The sequence below is a fragment of the Procambarus clarkii genome, chromosome 65 (assembly GCF_040958095.1).
Source record: "Procambarus clarkii isolate CNS0578487 chromosome 65, FALCON_Pclarkii_2.0, whole genome shotgun sequence".
NCBI classification, from domain to species: domain Eukaryota; kingdom Metazoa; phylum Arthropoda; class Malacostraca; order Decapoda; family Cambaridae; genus Procambarus; species Procambarus clarkii.
The window spans coordinates 29734390-29748050 of NC_091214.1; the positions used below are offsets into that span (position 1 = coordinate 29734390).

The 13661-nt window shown below is 40.8% G+C and overlaps 1 protein-coding gene across 1 annotated transcript; it reads right to left on the reverse strand.

The window, feature by feature from the left end:
• Positions 1-10066: 10066 nt before the first annotated feature.
• On the reverse strand, positions 10067-10879 carry LOC138355061 (zinc finger protein 154-like). The gene has a single exon (XM_069309775.1). The coding sequence runs from the start codon at positions 10877-10879 to the stop codon at positions 10067-10069; it is 813 nt and encodes a 270-aa protein (XP_069165876.1).
• Positions 10880-13661: the final 2782 nt, after the last annotated feature.

A 13661-nucleotide genomic window follows, 5' to 3' on the forward strand; every position in this document is an offset into this window, starting at 1 on the left:
AAAGGAACAAAGAAAAACCGGAGCCAGGACCGGAACCCAGCTACCTGTTCCAAGAAAAGGAACCAGGAAGGCAGGAGCTGTGGACTGAAAGCCCACAACCCCCCACAGACAGTGCAACACCGAAACCTGCAGGAAGATACCAAGAAAAAGTGTAGGAACTCAGTACCAAAACGGAATACCAGAGCAGTCCAAAAGTAGGGAACTCAACATGAACCGAGGCTCACCTGAGCACCCACATCAGGATAGGCAACAAGCACTGACCCAGATACACAGGCAAGTGTAGCATAGGAGGGGGAAAAACGAAAATAGGCAAAGAAAACCCCGAATATGGACCAAGAAGCGGCCGGGAATGCAATGCACATGACCAACCACAAAACGTGTAGTGGAGAACGCACACACCCGAGGGACATCATGGATATCAGGGTGCAGCCAAGCACCAAAGATTGGCAAGGAATGATTGTCCAGGGATCCTCGTAGCCTGGTGGATAGCGCGCAGGACTCGTAATTCTGTGGCGCGGGTTCGATTCCCGCACGAGGCAGAAACAAATGGGCAAAGTTTCTTTCACCCTGAATGCCCCTGTTACCTAGCAGTAAATAGGTACCTGGGAGTTAGTCAGCTGTCACGGGCTGTTTCCTGGGGGTGGAGGCCTGGTCGAGGACCGGGCCGCGGGGACACTAAAGCCCCGAAATCATCTCAAGATAACCTCAAGAAGATAGGGAAAAAGACCCAGGTGTCGACAAACGAAACCAAAAGCACCGAAATGCGAGCAGAGCCCCACAGGACAACAAAGCACAAGATACACAAAGAAAAGTCACTGCAGACACACGCTAGGTAACCAAACACAACTCACAACACCTAACACCCCTGTCAGGAGCCATCGACGCAACCCCGCCAAGCGGGGAAGTAACAGAGTAAACAAGGATGGAGCAGTGACCAAGGGTGGCACATGCACAAGGGGACACAGGAGGAAGCTGAGTACCCAAAGAACCACAGACAAGAAAATGAACCTGATCAATGTTAGAGGAGATAGGAAGCGACATGGTGGAGGCAGACTCCACCCACAGGAGCAAATGTAGATAAGACAGAGCCCAGGAAGCTTCAGAAACTGTTCAACCAGCGACCAACAGGAGAGAGGTGGGGCCAAAGAGCCAGAGCTCAACCCCCACAAGTACAAATAGACAAGCACCCCATCAAAAGTTGAGAACCAGTACCTGGCCAACAAAGGCGCCAGACAGGACAATTTCACCAGCAGAGCAGACACACGACAGTGCCACAACACAGTCGAGCCAAGTAACATAACTAAATCTAAGTTTAGAGATAGGAAAGATTTGGGTAAATACCGGTTCAGTAACAGGGTTGTTATGTGGAACCACTTACCCCATAATGTGGAGAAGGTGGGACCCCTCCAATGTTCCAAACGTAGGTTGGACATGTATATGAGTGGGAATGCGTAGGTATAAATAGGAGCAGCCTCGTATGGGCCAACAGGCCTTCTGCAGTTACCTTTGTTCTCATGTTCTTATGCTCGTATACCAGGAGCATCGCTAGTGGTGCACTCGAATGCCGTGTATACTAGAGGCAGTAGGCTTTGTATGTACTGTTACCTGAATAAAAAGTGGAAGGTGAAATACGTCCAGAGGCGCGTGCCCAGCAGAAAACGAGGAGCAGGACAAAGGGGGAGGAGGCGCCACTCCGAGCCACCCCACACCTGGAAGCAGAGGAAAGAACGAAGTGACTTCCCCACATATAAAATCAAGAACACCCCCAACATCTAGAGGGCCGAGACTGGAGAGAAAGAAAACGAGCAAAAAGCCGTAGAAAAACCACGATAAACAATGCAGAACACACGAGGACACCGCCCAGAGACAAAACGAACACCCCGGCCCCAGCACGCGAGGTACGAAACTCACCACCCGTCTACTGGTCGGCGCGGCTCGTACACCAGGTGGACACACATATTATACATACACACAACGTACAGACACATCGTACAAACACCAGGAAGGTGTACATAACAAAGACGAGGAAAGTCGAAATAAAGTAGAGACGATGTGAAAACAAAACAAGGCGAAAGTGAAGCGAAAGAAGAAAAAGAGGATGGAAGGGAACCAGTGAGGCCGAAAAAGGAACAGAGGGAAACCACACCAGAAGTTAACAGATGTTCCAATAATATTGGAAGGAACTAAAAGGTTCGCGAACCAATGAGAACCACGACAAACAAGCCCAAATGCACAGAGGTACAAATGGACAAAATGACACCCCAGATTAAGGGACATACAGGGACCCCGATACAAAGGGAACAGTATCGCGATGTAAGCGTGAAAAGGGTGAGGAAAAGGGGGCAAAACACACCCCCAGGACCGACGGGACCGATGGACCTGAAGGGACACCGAACCGAACCCAGGGAGGGGTATACCTGAAACCAACAGGAACACAGAGGGGAAAGGAACAACCCCACTCTGAGGAACTGCCAGCCCCTCACCAAGGGTATAAAGACCCAAGAGGGGGCAGACGGAGCCAAGGCACCCCAGGAAACCCCTCCCCAACCCCAGGAACCTCTATGGCAAGACCTGGGGCCGAGCCGCACCCCCAACGCCCCAGCTCGATAAGGAAAAGTCAGGGCAGCCGTACAAACACTAAGGAAGGGAGCCCACTGGTCAGACCCATACGGCACAGCTGGAGGAACTGACTCGAATGCCTCTGCCACCACCCCGGGAGAGGAAAACCCCCCGAGACCGCCTGAGTCTCAACCCAACCAGACCCCCGCCCCAACCCTGAAACCCGCGTATGGTTCGGAAGCCCAGGCAGGGTACCGAGAACCGGCGCCCAAGGCTACCCAAACAAACTTCTAAAAGCTGAACCCCTGGGACATGTCCACTCACAGGGGCCAAGCGGGGAGTACCACCAACAGAATATCAAAATAAAACACCTAGAACAGAAAGGGGGGACCATAAAGACAAACCTCCCCACCAGGCAAAAACAAAAGAAAAACTCCGCAAGAGGACAACATACCCAGGCGGAACAGAGCCGGCCGCTGTTATAGGTGAAAACTAGCTGTGCAGTACCCCGCGCTCCTACCAGTGACGAAAACCACCATCTACCCAGAGACAAACCAGAGCAACAAAATCCCAGCCGACTCCAAGGGCGGCCCAGAACCGAGCAGTAAAGGACACAGCGGAGGTAGAACCCAAGGTGACTTGTGGAAGGTGGCCCGAAGCCAAAAGGGCAGTACTTACAGGGCACCTAGGGAAGGTGCATGCACCTAGGGATTAAACCCTAGACGCATGCAGCCCAAGTACTGTGAATTCTCACTCCTGGCTCACACCCCACCGGTAGACAGTCCACACCACAAGGCACAGACTGAAACAAAAACTGGAGCCAGAGGCACTCGATCGGCCAGTAATTCCATCAGCCAAGAACTGCCAGTTGGATCGCCGGCTCGGAAGGTCTGGGGCTCCCCACATCCCCCTCCCGGGGAGGGGGGGGGTGCGCAGACGGTGGTACGGCGACATGATGACGTCATGCTAGTTTGATAATTTTGTTTGGGGAGTTCTGTCCACTTGTTTGGCTTTCGGTAACAATTTTTCACCAGAATAGGGGTTTGTTTTGGGGCGCCTACTTTTCTGGGTGCCTATCACGGTCGATGGCAGACATTTATTTATTTATTTATTTATTTATATACAAGATGTACATTGGGTTTGTGGGAATAAATAGCATAGTATTTACAATCTTGTAAAGCCACTAGTACGCGCAGCGTTTCGGGCAGGTCCTTAATCTAACAGATAATTTTAAGTAGGTAAATTCTAGCAGAATTAATAAAATGATAACAAATACATTGCAAGAAAAAAATGAGATGAGAGAGATTGGTAAGTATATTAAAGCACATTGGTATATTAAAGCTCTGATTGATTACACTGACAGCTTGATTGGTAATTTAAACAAGGCTAATAGACACCATACAGCAGATTGACAGCACATATAAGAAGACAGCAATGATCACAATGGTAAAGATGTTCAGATTGGGTACATAAAGATTGGAAGATTGGGTAGCAATAGATACAGTGCAATTTTAAAGCAAAAGGTAAAAAACTATGAAGATGAAATTAGGTACTTTTTAGTATTGTTTTGAATGATGCAAAAGGTGGACAGCTTTTCAATTCAATAGGGAGTGAGTTCCATAGACTGGGTCCCTTTATTTGCATAGAGTGTTTACACATATTAAGTTTGCCTCTGGGAATATCAAAGAGATATTTATTTCTGGTGTGGTGATAATGGGTCCTATTACATCTGTCCAAGGAGAGTTTCAGAGCAGGATTTGCATTTAAGAACAGGGTTTTGTAAATGTAGTTAACACAAGATAATTTGTGGAGATTATGTTTAGCATGTTTAGGGAGTTAAACAAGGGGGCTGAGTGTTGTCTGAAAGCAGAATTTGTTATTATTCTGATAGCAGATTTTTGCTGGGTGATGATGGACTTGAGGTTGGTTTGCAGTGGTTGAACCCCATGCACAGATACCATAATTAAGATAGGGATAGATTAGTGCATAATATAGAGAGATGAGAGCAGAGTTAGGTAGATAATATCTGATTTTGGAGAGTATACCAACTGTTTTAGAGACTTTCTTAGTTATGTGTTGTATGTGGGTACTGAAGTTGAGTCTCTTGTCTAGGAATAGGCCAAGAAAATTTCCATCATTTTTATTGCTAATGTTTACATTGTCTATCTGAAGCTGAATTGCATTTGTAGATTTGCTTCCAATTAAGATGCAGTAGGTCTTTTCTATGTTAAGTGTTAGTTTGTTGGTTTACTGATGCATCTATATTGGAGCGGAGTCTTAAAGTGGGTAGAATATAGTTGTGCATTAATTGGCTGTTGATTGCTGGTGTTGACTTCTTGATGTGTAGTGCCTCGCAGACGTCAAGCTGCCTGCTATCGCTGTATCTATCGATGATTTCTGTGTTGTTTGCTAAGATTTCTCTGGTGATGGTTTGTTTGTGGGAAGAGATTATATGTTCCTTAATGGAGCCCTGTTGCTTATGCATTGTTAAACGCCTGGAAAGAGATGTTGTTGTCTTGCCTATATACTGTTTTTTTTTAGGCTTACAGTCCCCAAGAGGGCATTTGAAGGCATAGACGACGTTCGTCTCTTTTAAAGCGCTCTGCTTTGTGTCTGGAGAGTTTCTCATGAGTAACCTGGCCGTTTTTCTGGTTTTATAGTAAATCGTCAGTTGTATTTTCTGATTTTTGTTTGTAGGGATAACGTTTCTACTGACAATATCTTTCAGAACCCTTTCCTCCGTTTTATGGGCTGTGGAAAAGAAGTTCCTGTAAAATAGTCTAATAGGGGGTATAGGTGTTGTGTTAGTTGTCTCTTCAGAGGTTGCATGGCGTTTCACTTTCCTTCTTATGATGTCTTCCACGAAACCATTGGAGAAGCCGTTGTTGACTAGGATCTGCCTTACCCTACAGAGTTCTTCGTCGACTTGCTTCCATTCTGAGCTGTTGCTGAGGGCACAGTCAACATAAGCGTTAACAACACTCCTCTTGTACCTGTCCGGGCAGTCACTGTAGGCATTCAGGCACATTCCTATGTTTGTGTCCTTGGTGTAGACTGCAGTGTGGAAAACTCCGCTCCTTTCCATGACTGTTACATCTAGAAAGGGCAGCTTCCCATCCTTCTCCATCTCGAAAGTGAAACGCAACACAGAATTCTGCTCAAATGCCTCCTTCAGCTTCTGCAGATGTCTGACATCAGGTACCTGTGTAAAAATGTCGTCAACATACCTGCAGTATATGGATATACTGCAGGTATGTAACAGTCCTTTCCATGACTGTTACATCTAGAAAGGGCACCTTCCCATCCTTCTCCATCTCGAAAGTGAAACGCAACACAGAATTCTGCTCAAATGCCTCCTTCAGCTTCTGCAGATGTCTGACATCAGGTACCTGTGTAAAAATGTCGTCAACATACCTGCAGTATATGGATATACTGCAGGTATGTTGACGACATTTTTACACAGGTACCTGATGTCAGACATCTGCAGAAGCTGAAGGAGGCATTTGAGCAGAATTCTGTGTTGTGTTTCACTTACGAGATGGTGAAGGATGGGAAGCTGCTCTTTCTAGATGTAACAGTCATGGAAAGGAGCGGAGTTTTCCACACTGCAGTCTACACTAAGGAAACAAACATAGGAATGTGCCTGAATGCCAACAGTGACTGCCCGGACAGGTACAAGAGGAGTGTTGTTAACGCTTATGTCGACCGTGCCCTCAGCCACAGCTCAGAATGGAAGCAAGTCGACGAAGAACTCTGTAGGGTAAGGCAGGTCCTAGTCAACAACGGCTTCTCCAATGGTTTCATGGAAGACATCATAAGAAGGAAAGTGAAATGCCATGCAACCTCTGAAGAGACAACTAACACAACACCTATACCCCCTATTAGACTATTTTACAGGAACTTCTTTTCCACAGCCCATAAAACGGAGGAAAGGGTTCTGAAAGATATTGTCAGTAGAAACGTTATCCCTACAGACAAATAATCAGAAGATACAACTAACGATTTACTATAAAACCAGAAAAACGGCCAGGTTACTCATGAGAAACTCTCCAGACACAAAGCAGAACGCTTTAAAAGAGACCAACGTCGTCTATGCCTTCAAATGCCCTCTTGGGGACTGTAAGCCTCAAAAAAACCAGTATATAGGCAAGACAACAACATCTCTTTCCAGGCCTTTAACGATGCATAAGCAACAGGGCTCCATTAAGGAACATATAATCTCTTCCCACAAACAAACCATCACCAGAGAAATCTTAGCAAACAACACAGAAATCATCGATAGATACAGCGATAGCAGGCGGCTTGACGTCTGCGAGGCACTACACATCAAGAAGTCAACACCAGCAATCAACAGCCAATTAATGCACAACTATATTCTACCCACTTCAAGACTCCGCTCCAATATAGATGCATCAAGACATATGGACCAATAGGCTTTCTACAATTACTTCCATTCAATACCCATTGTTTCGGGTTCTGTCTTGTGTTTGAATTTAATACCCATTCAATACCCATTGTTTTGTGGTCTGTCTTGTGTTGGAATTTAGTACCCATTGTTGAAAGTTCGTTTTTCACCTCATCCACCTCACCCAAATGTAGATATAAATCTCGAAGATGTGAAAGATATATATATATATATATATATATATATATATATATATATATATATATATATATATATATATATATATATAATATATATATATATATATATATATATATATATATATATAATATATATATATATATATATATATATATATATATATATATATATATATATATATATATATATATATATATATATATATGCCATTTGCAGTTTAAGGCTTAAACATCATCATTATGGTACCTGAGTCCTTGCTCTTAAGTATATTAATACATACCCAATTGACAAACACAAATATGTAGATATCAATGACATAAATCACTCAATCAACCATAAAGTCTCAGAGTGCCGCACAGCAGCATCTTAGGACCTCTCCTGCTTCTTATATACATCAATGATTTACCAAATTTTACAAATTTCCTTAAACCAATACTAGTTGCTGATGATACTACCTTCATCTGTTCAGATCCTAACCCACACACTAAATAACATTGTAAATAACAAATTTACAAGAGTTCACTAATATTAGCCAACACTAATACTAAACACAGAAAACACCTACTACATTTAATTTGAAGTAAATCATCAAACCAATTTTGCCTTCAAAAAGCCAATGTCAACATTAACATTAAAAATAATGAAAAGTTCCTTGGTCTATACATAAACAAGAGACTTAAATTCAACACCCACATACAGCAAACAGGAATAGGTCTAAAGAACTGTTTGTATACTAAAAAAAAAAAAGATGATATGTTCCTGACTCCTCTCCTTTTCAATATACCACTCCCTAATCTATCCCTATCATATGGTATCTGTGACTGGGAATCAACCAATGCAAATTATCTCGAGCCCATCATCACCCAGGAAAAATCAGAACTATAACAAACTTTTATCTTTAGAAAATATACAGACCCTCTGTAAAAATCCCTGAACATGCTAAACATTACTCATTCTACACATGTTCTCTTGTGCAATTTACCTGTTCCAAACTTTATTCATAAGTGCTAATACTGATCTGATACTCTTCCTTGACAGATGTAGCAGAACCCATGGTCACCATGGGTTGACTAAAAAGGCTAATGTAATTGCCAGTGAGGCTAATACTGTATAACTTATTTTTTATTTATATAAAACAAAAATTCTTACATTCTTGTAAAGCCAATAGCATGCATAGCATTTTGAGCAGATCCTTAATCCTGATTTTTCCCAGAATACGACCAGCCAATTCATTTAAGACCCAGGTACACATTTACTGCTGGGTGAACAGAGGCTACAGTTAAGGATTGGCACCTGGTCAAGATATGAACCCAAGCAAAAAACTTGTGAAGCATCGGGCGAGTATCTTACCACTGTGTCACGGGTAATGCTAGTCAGTCCCCAACAACCATACTAATTTACAGTCTTGCTAATATAATTGGCAAACAATTATAGCATAACTGATAAAGTTAGGCAGGAGATAAATAAGTTTCTGACTCTGTTGTCAATGCCAGATATACATTTCTAATAATAATAATAATAATAATAATAATAATAATAATATTAATAATAATAGTAATAATAATAATAATAATAATAATAATAATAATAATAATAATATTAATAATAATATTTAGTTTGGTTAAAGTACATACATAGATGCAGAGTTGCAAACATTCTGATTGATTTATAGATAGAGCTAGTACATACAATACCTAAAGCCACAAGTACACATAGCATTTTGGGCAAGATTAATTTATAAGTATCTACATTTGTGTTCACGATAGCGAACTTAGGTTTAGACTTAGCCTAAGTCTAAACCTAGACTTAGAAGGCCTAGACAAAACAAAAAAGGGATAGCTGTTTGCATAGGAATCTGATGAGGTAATTCCTTGATTAATGTATTTTACTCCTACCAATAAAAAGGACTCATCTTGAGTTCATCTAAAAAAAATTTTTTTTCCTCTCACAACTTGCCAGAAATGCTATGCGAATTAGTGACTTTAGGTATTGTATGTACTAGCTCTATCAATAAATCCAACATTATGTTTTGTAACTTATCTTCTAAGTATGTACTTTTACCTGAATAAACATTTGAATTTTGAATTTGATGTTTTTCACAAGCTTCAATGCCAAATAATATCACAGCAAAAATGTTCATAAGTAGAGAGATTATATATATTAAAATTTAAATTAATTTCTAAAGATAATAAAATAGAAAGAACATTAATATTTAAATACATATGAAGAAAAAACATATTTAAACCTTTGTTTTATCTTTACTAGAGGAAATAAATATTTCTTTACATATGAGCAATATTGAGTTTTTCTACAGTGACAGCTTCTCCTGCTCTTGCTGGTCTATGAGGAGCATCTAACTTTTACACTGACAACTTCTCTAACTATTGTTTGGTCTATGAGGAATATCTAAATTTCACTAAAGAACAAAATAATAAAATACCTTTAGATCTTTACCTGTCATGTTGAAGTGTATTTCTGAAATACAATACTGTACACATAATTGCCTCTGTAGGACAACCAACATTGTGATAGCACAATATTTTTTGTTCATGATGAAGCTAAACCCCAAAATTATATATTATATTAAAGGTAAGTCAATGTACTAATATGTGTCTATTATACTGTACTCTCATACAACATTTTCTCAATCATCTCCCACACTCAAAGTGTTTAGCTTATCAGCTGAATGTATCATTTTGTACTTCTTTACACTTCTAAGATGATTGAGTCTCTTCCCACACTCTGAACACTCATAAGGTTTGTCACCTGAATGCACTGACATGTGACATATATTTTTTACGTTCTCTAATTTTTTTCCTCACTCAGCACATTCAAAATGTTTTCTGATCTGTATACACCATAATATAAGTCTTCATATGCCCATGCCGACTGAATCTCTTCTCACTCAGGACACTCATGAGGTTTCTCACCTGAATGTACTAACATGTGACGTATTAGAGAGCTACGGTGCCTATATTTTTTGCCACACCCAGCACATTCAAAAGGTTTTTCATTTGTATGCATCATCCTGTGAGACTTCATACCTCTGAGCTGTACGAATCTCTTCCCACACTCTGGACACTTATGAGGTTTATCACCAGAATGTACTAACATGTGATGTATTATATTGCTACGATGCCTAAATTTTTTGCCACATGTGGCACATTCAAAAGATTTTTCATTTGTATGCACCATCCTATGATTCTTCATACTTTGAAGTCGACTGAATCTCTTCCCACACTCTGGACATTCATGAGGTTTGTCATGTGAATGAACTGACATATGACGCTTCATATTTCCAAGATCACTGAACCTCCTCCCACACTCTGGACACTCATGAGGTTTCTCACCTGAATGCACTAACATGTGAATCTTCATACTTCCAAGGTGACTGAATCTCTTCCCACACTCTGGACACTCATGAGGTTTCTCACCTGAATGTACTAACATGTGAAATATTATAGTTCTACGGTGTCTAAATTTTTGGCCACACTCGGCACATTCAAAAAGTTTTTCATTTGTATGCACCATCCTGTGAGACTTCATACGTCTAAGCAGACTGAATCTCTTCCCACACTCTGGACACTCGTGAGGTTTGACACCTGAATGTACTAACATGTGAGTTTTCATATGTCCACGTAGACTGAATCTCTTCCCACACTCTAGACACTCATGAGGTTTCTCACCTGAATGTACTAACATGTGAGTCTTCATATTTCCAAGAATACTGAACCTCTTCCCACACTCTGGACACTCATGAGGTTTCTCACCTGAATGTACTAACATGTGAGTCTTCATACTTCCAAGCAGACTGAATCTCTTCCCACACTCTAGACACTCATAAGGTTTCTCACCTGAATGTACTAACAGGTGATGTATTATAGTTTTACGGTGTCTAAATTTTTTGCCACACACGGCACATTCAAAAGGTTTTTCATTTGTATGCACCATCCTGTGAGTCTTCATACTTCCAAGCAGATTGAATCTCTTCCCACAATCTGGACACTCGTGAGGTTTGACACCTGAATGTACTAACATGTGAGTCTTCATACTTCCAAGCTGACTGAATTTCTTCCCACACTCTGGACATTGATGAGGTTTCTCACCTGAATGTACTAACATGTGAGTCTTCACATGTCCAAGAATACTGAACCTCTTCCCACACTCTGGACATTCATGAGGTTTATCACATGAATGCACTAACATGTGAGTCTTCATATTTCCAAGACGAGTGAATACCATCCCACACTCTCGACACTGGTGAGTCTTCATTTTCTTTCTCTACAATAGGTGCAGTTTGTGGGAAGGTTTTATGCTCGTGTCTGGACACTCACCAGATGTTCCTGACAAAATAGCGTTCGATGTTCATGCAAGCGTTCCAATGTTTTTTTCTGGCTTAATATCTTATTTTCCTACTTCTTGTTTTTCCTTATAACTGATTTTCTTCATTTATCACCCATATTTGTTCTCATCTTTTCAAAATAAAGAATGTACTTGGAATACTTACTTTATACATAATACCATACGATTATATACTTTTAAAGGAATCAGTTCTCCCCTGGTGGATGCACTACCTGAGTTTATCTGAGAACCACTAACACTAGTGACCTTGACGAGGACAGGAAGCCGGCGGCTTGTCGAAGATCCTCCAATTTGTCTTTATGAGCTTTTCAAGCTGTATTTTAAAAGTTAATAGCTTTGGCACTTACAGCAGGTCCAAAGAATTACCCAAATCTACCCAAAAGTACCCAAAAGTACACAAATCCTCCTAGCATTACGTAAGTAATGAAGAAATATGCTATATTTACTTACTATAATGTTGGTGCTACACGTAGAACATGATCAAACATATTTTTACTCTGAAATAATCTAATTTCATAACGAAATTAGACGTATATATGTGAGAGGTGACGCCATAGGAAGTCGACGGTCTGTAACGTACGTTTACGTTACGTTGTTGGGTTGATTAGATACAGTGTTTAGTGTGTTTCATATAAGAACATAAGAACAAAGGTAACTGCAGAAGGCCTATTGGCCCATACGAGGCAGCTCCTATTCTATAACCACCCAATCCCACTCATATACTTGTCCAACCCGTGCTTGAAACAATCGAGGGACCCCACCTCCACAATGTTACGCGGCAATTGGTTCCACAAATCAACAACCCTGTTACTGAACCAGTATTTACCCAAGTCTTTCCTAAATCTAAACTTATCCAATTTATACCCATTGTTTCGTGTTCTGTCCTGTGTTGATACTTTTAATACCCTATTAATATCCCCCCGGTTATGTCCATTCATCCACTTGTAAACCTCTATCATGTCACCCCTAACTCTTCGCCTTTCCAGTGAATGCAACTTAAGCTTTGTTAATCTTTCTTCATATGAAAAATTTCTAATTTGGGGAATTAACTTAGTCATCCTACGCTGGACACGTTCAAGTGAATTTATATCCATTCTATAATATGGCGACCAAAACTGAACTGCATAATCTAAATGGGGCCTAACTAGAGCAAGATATAGCTTGAGAACCACACCAGGTGTCTTGTTACTAACGCTGCGATTAATAAATCCAAGTGTCCGATTTGCCTTATTACGAACATTTATGCATTGATCCTTTTGTTTTAAATTCTTACTAATCATAACTCCCAGATCCCTTTCGCAATCCGACTTCGCAATCACAACACCATCTAGCTCGTATCTTGTAACTCTATCATCATTACCTAACCTCAGAACTTTACATTTATCAGCATTAAACTGCATCTGCCAATCCTTTGACCATTTCAAAACCCTATCTAGATCAACTTGAAGTGATAGTGAGTCCTCCTCCGAATTAATTTCCCTACCGATTTTCGTATCATCGGCAAATTTGCAAATGTTGCTACTCAAACCTGAATCTAAATCATTTATATATATTATAAACAACAGAGGTCCCAGGACAGAGCCTTGAGGCACTCCACTTACAACATTTTCCCACTCTGACTTGATTCCATTTATACTAACTCTCTGTTTCCTTTGGTATAGCCATGCCCTAATCCAGCTTAATATAGCACCCCCAATACCATGAGACTCTATCTTTTTAATCAGTCTTTCATGTGGCACTGTATCAAAAGCTTTGCTAAAGTCAAGGTATACAACATCGCAATCCTTACCACTATCAACTGCCTCAACAATGCTAGAATAGAAAGATAACAAATTTGTTAAACATGAACGGCCATTTATAAAACCATGTTGCGATTCAATTATTAATTTATGTTTTTCAAGATGAAGACGAATTTTATTTGCTATTATAGATTCGAGTAACTTTCCCACAATAGACGTTAGGCTAATTGGTCGATAGTTAGACGCAAGTGATCTATCTCCTTTCTTAAAAACTGGTATCACATTAGCAACTTTCCAAAACTCTGGCACTCTGCCTGACTCTATTGATTTATTAAATATGGTTGACAGTGGGTCACAAAGCTCCTCTTTGCATTCTTTAAGCACCCTGGCAAACA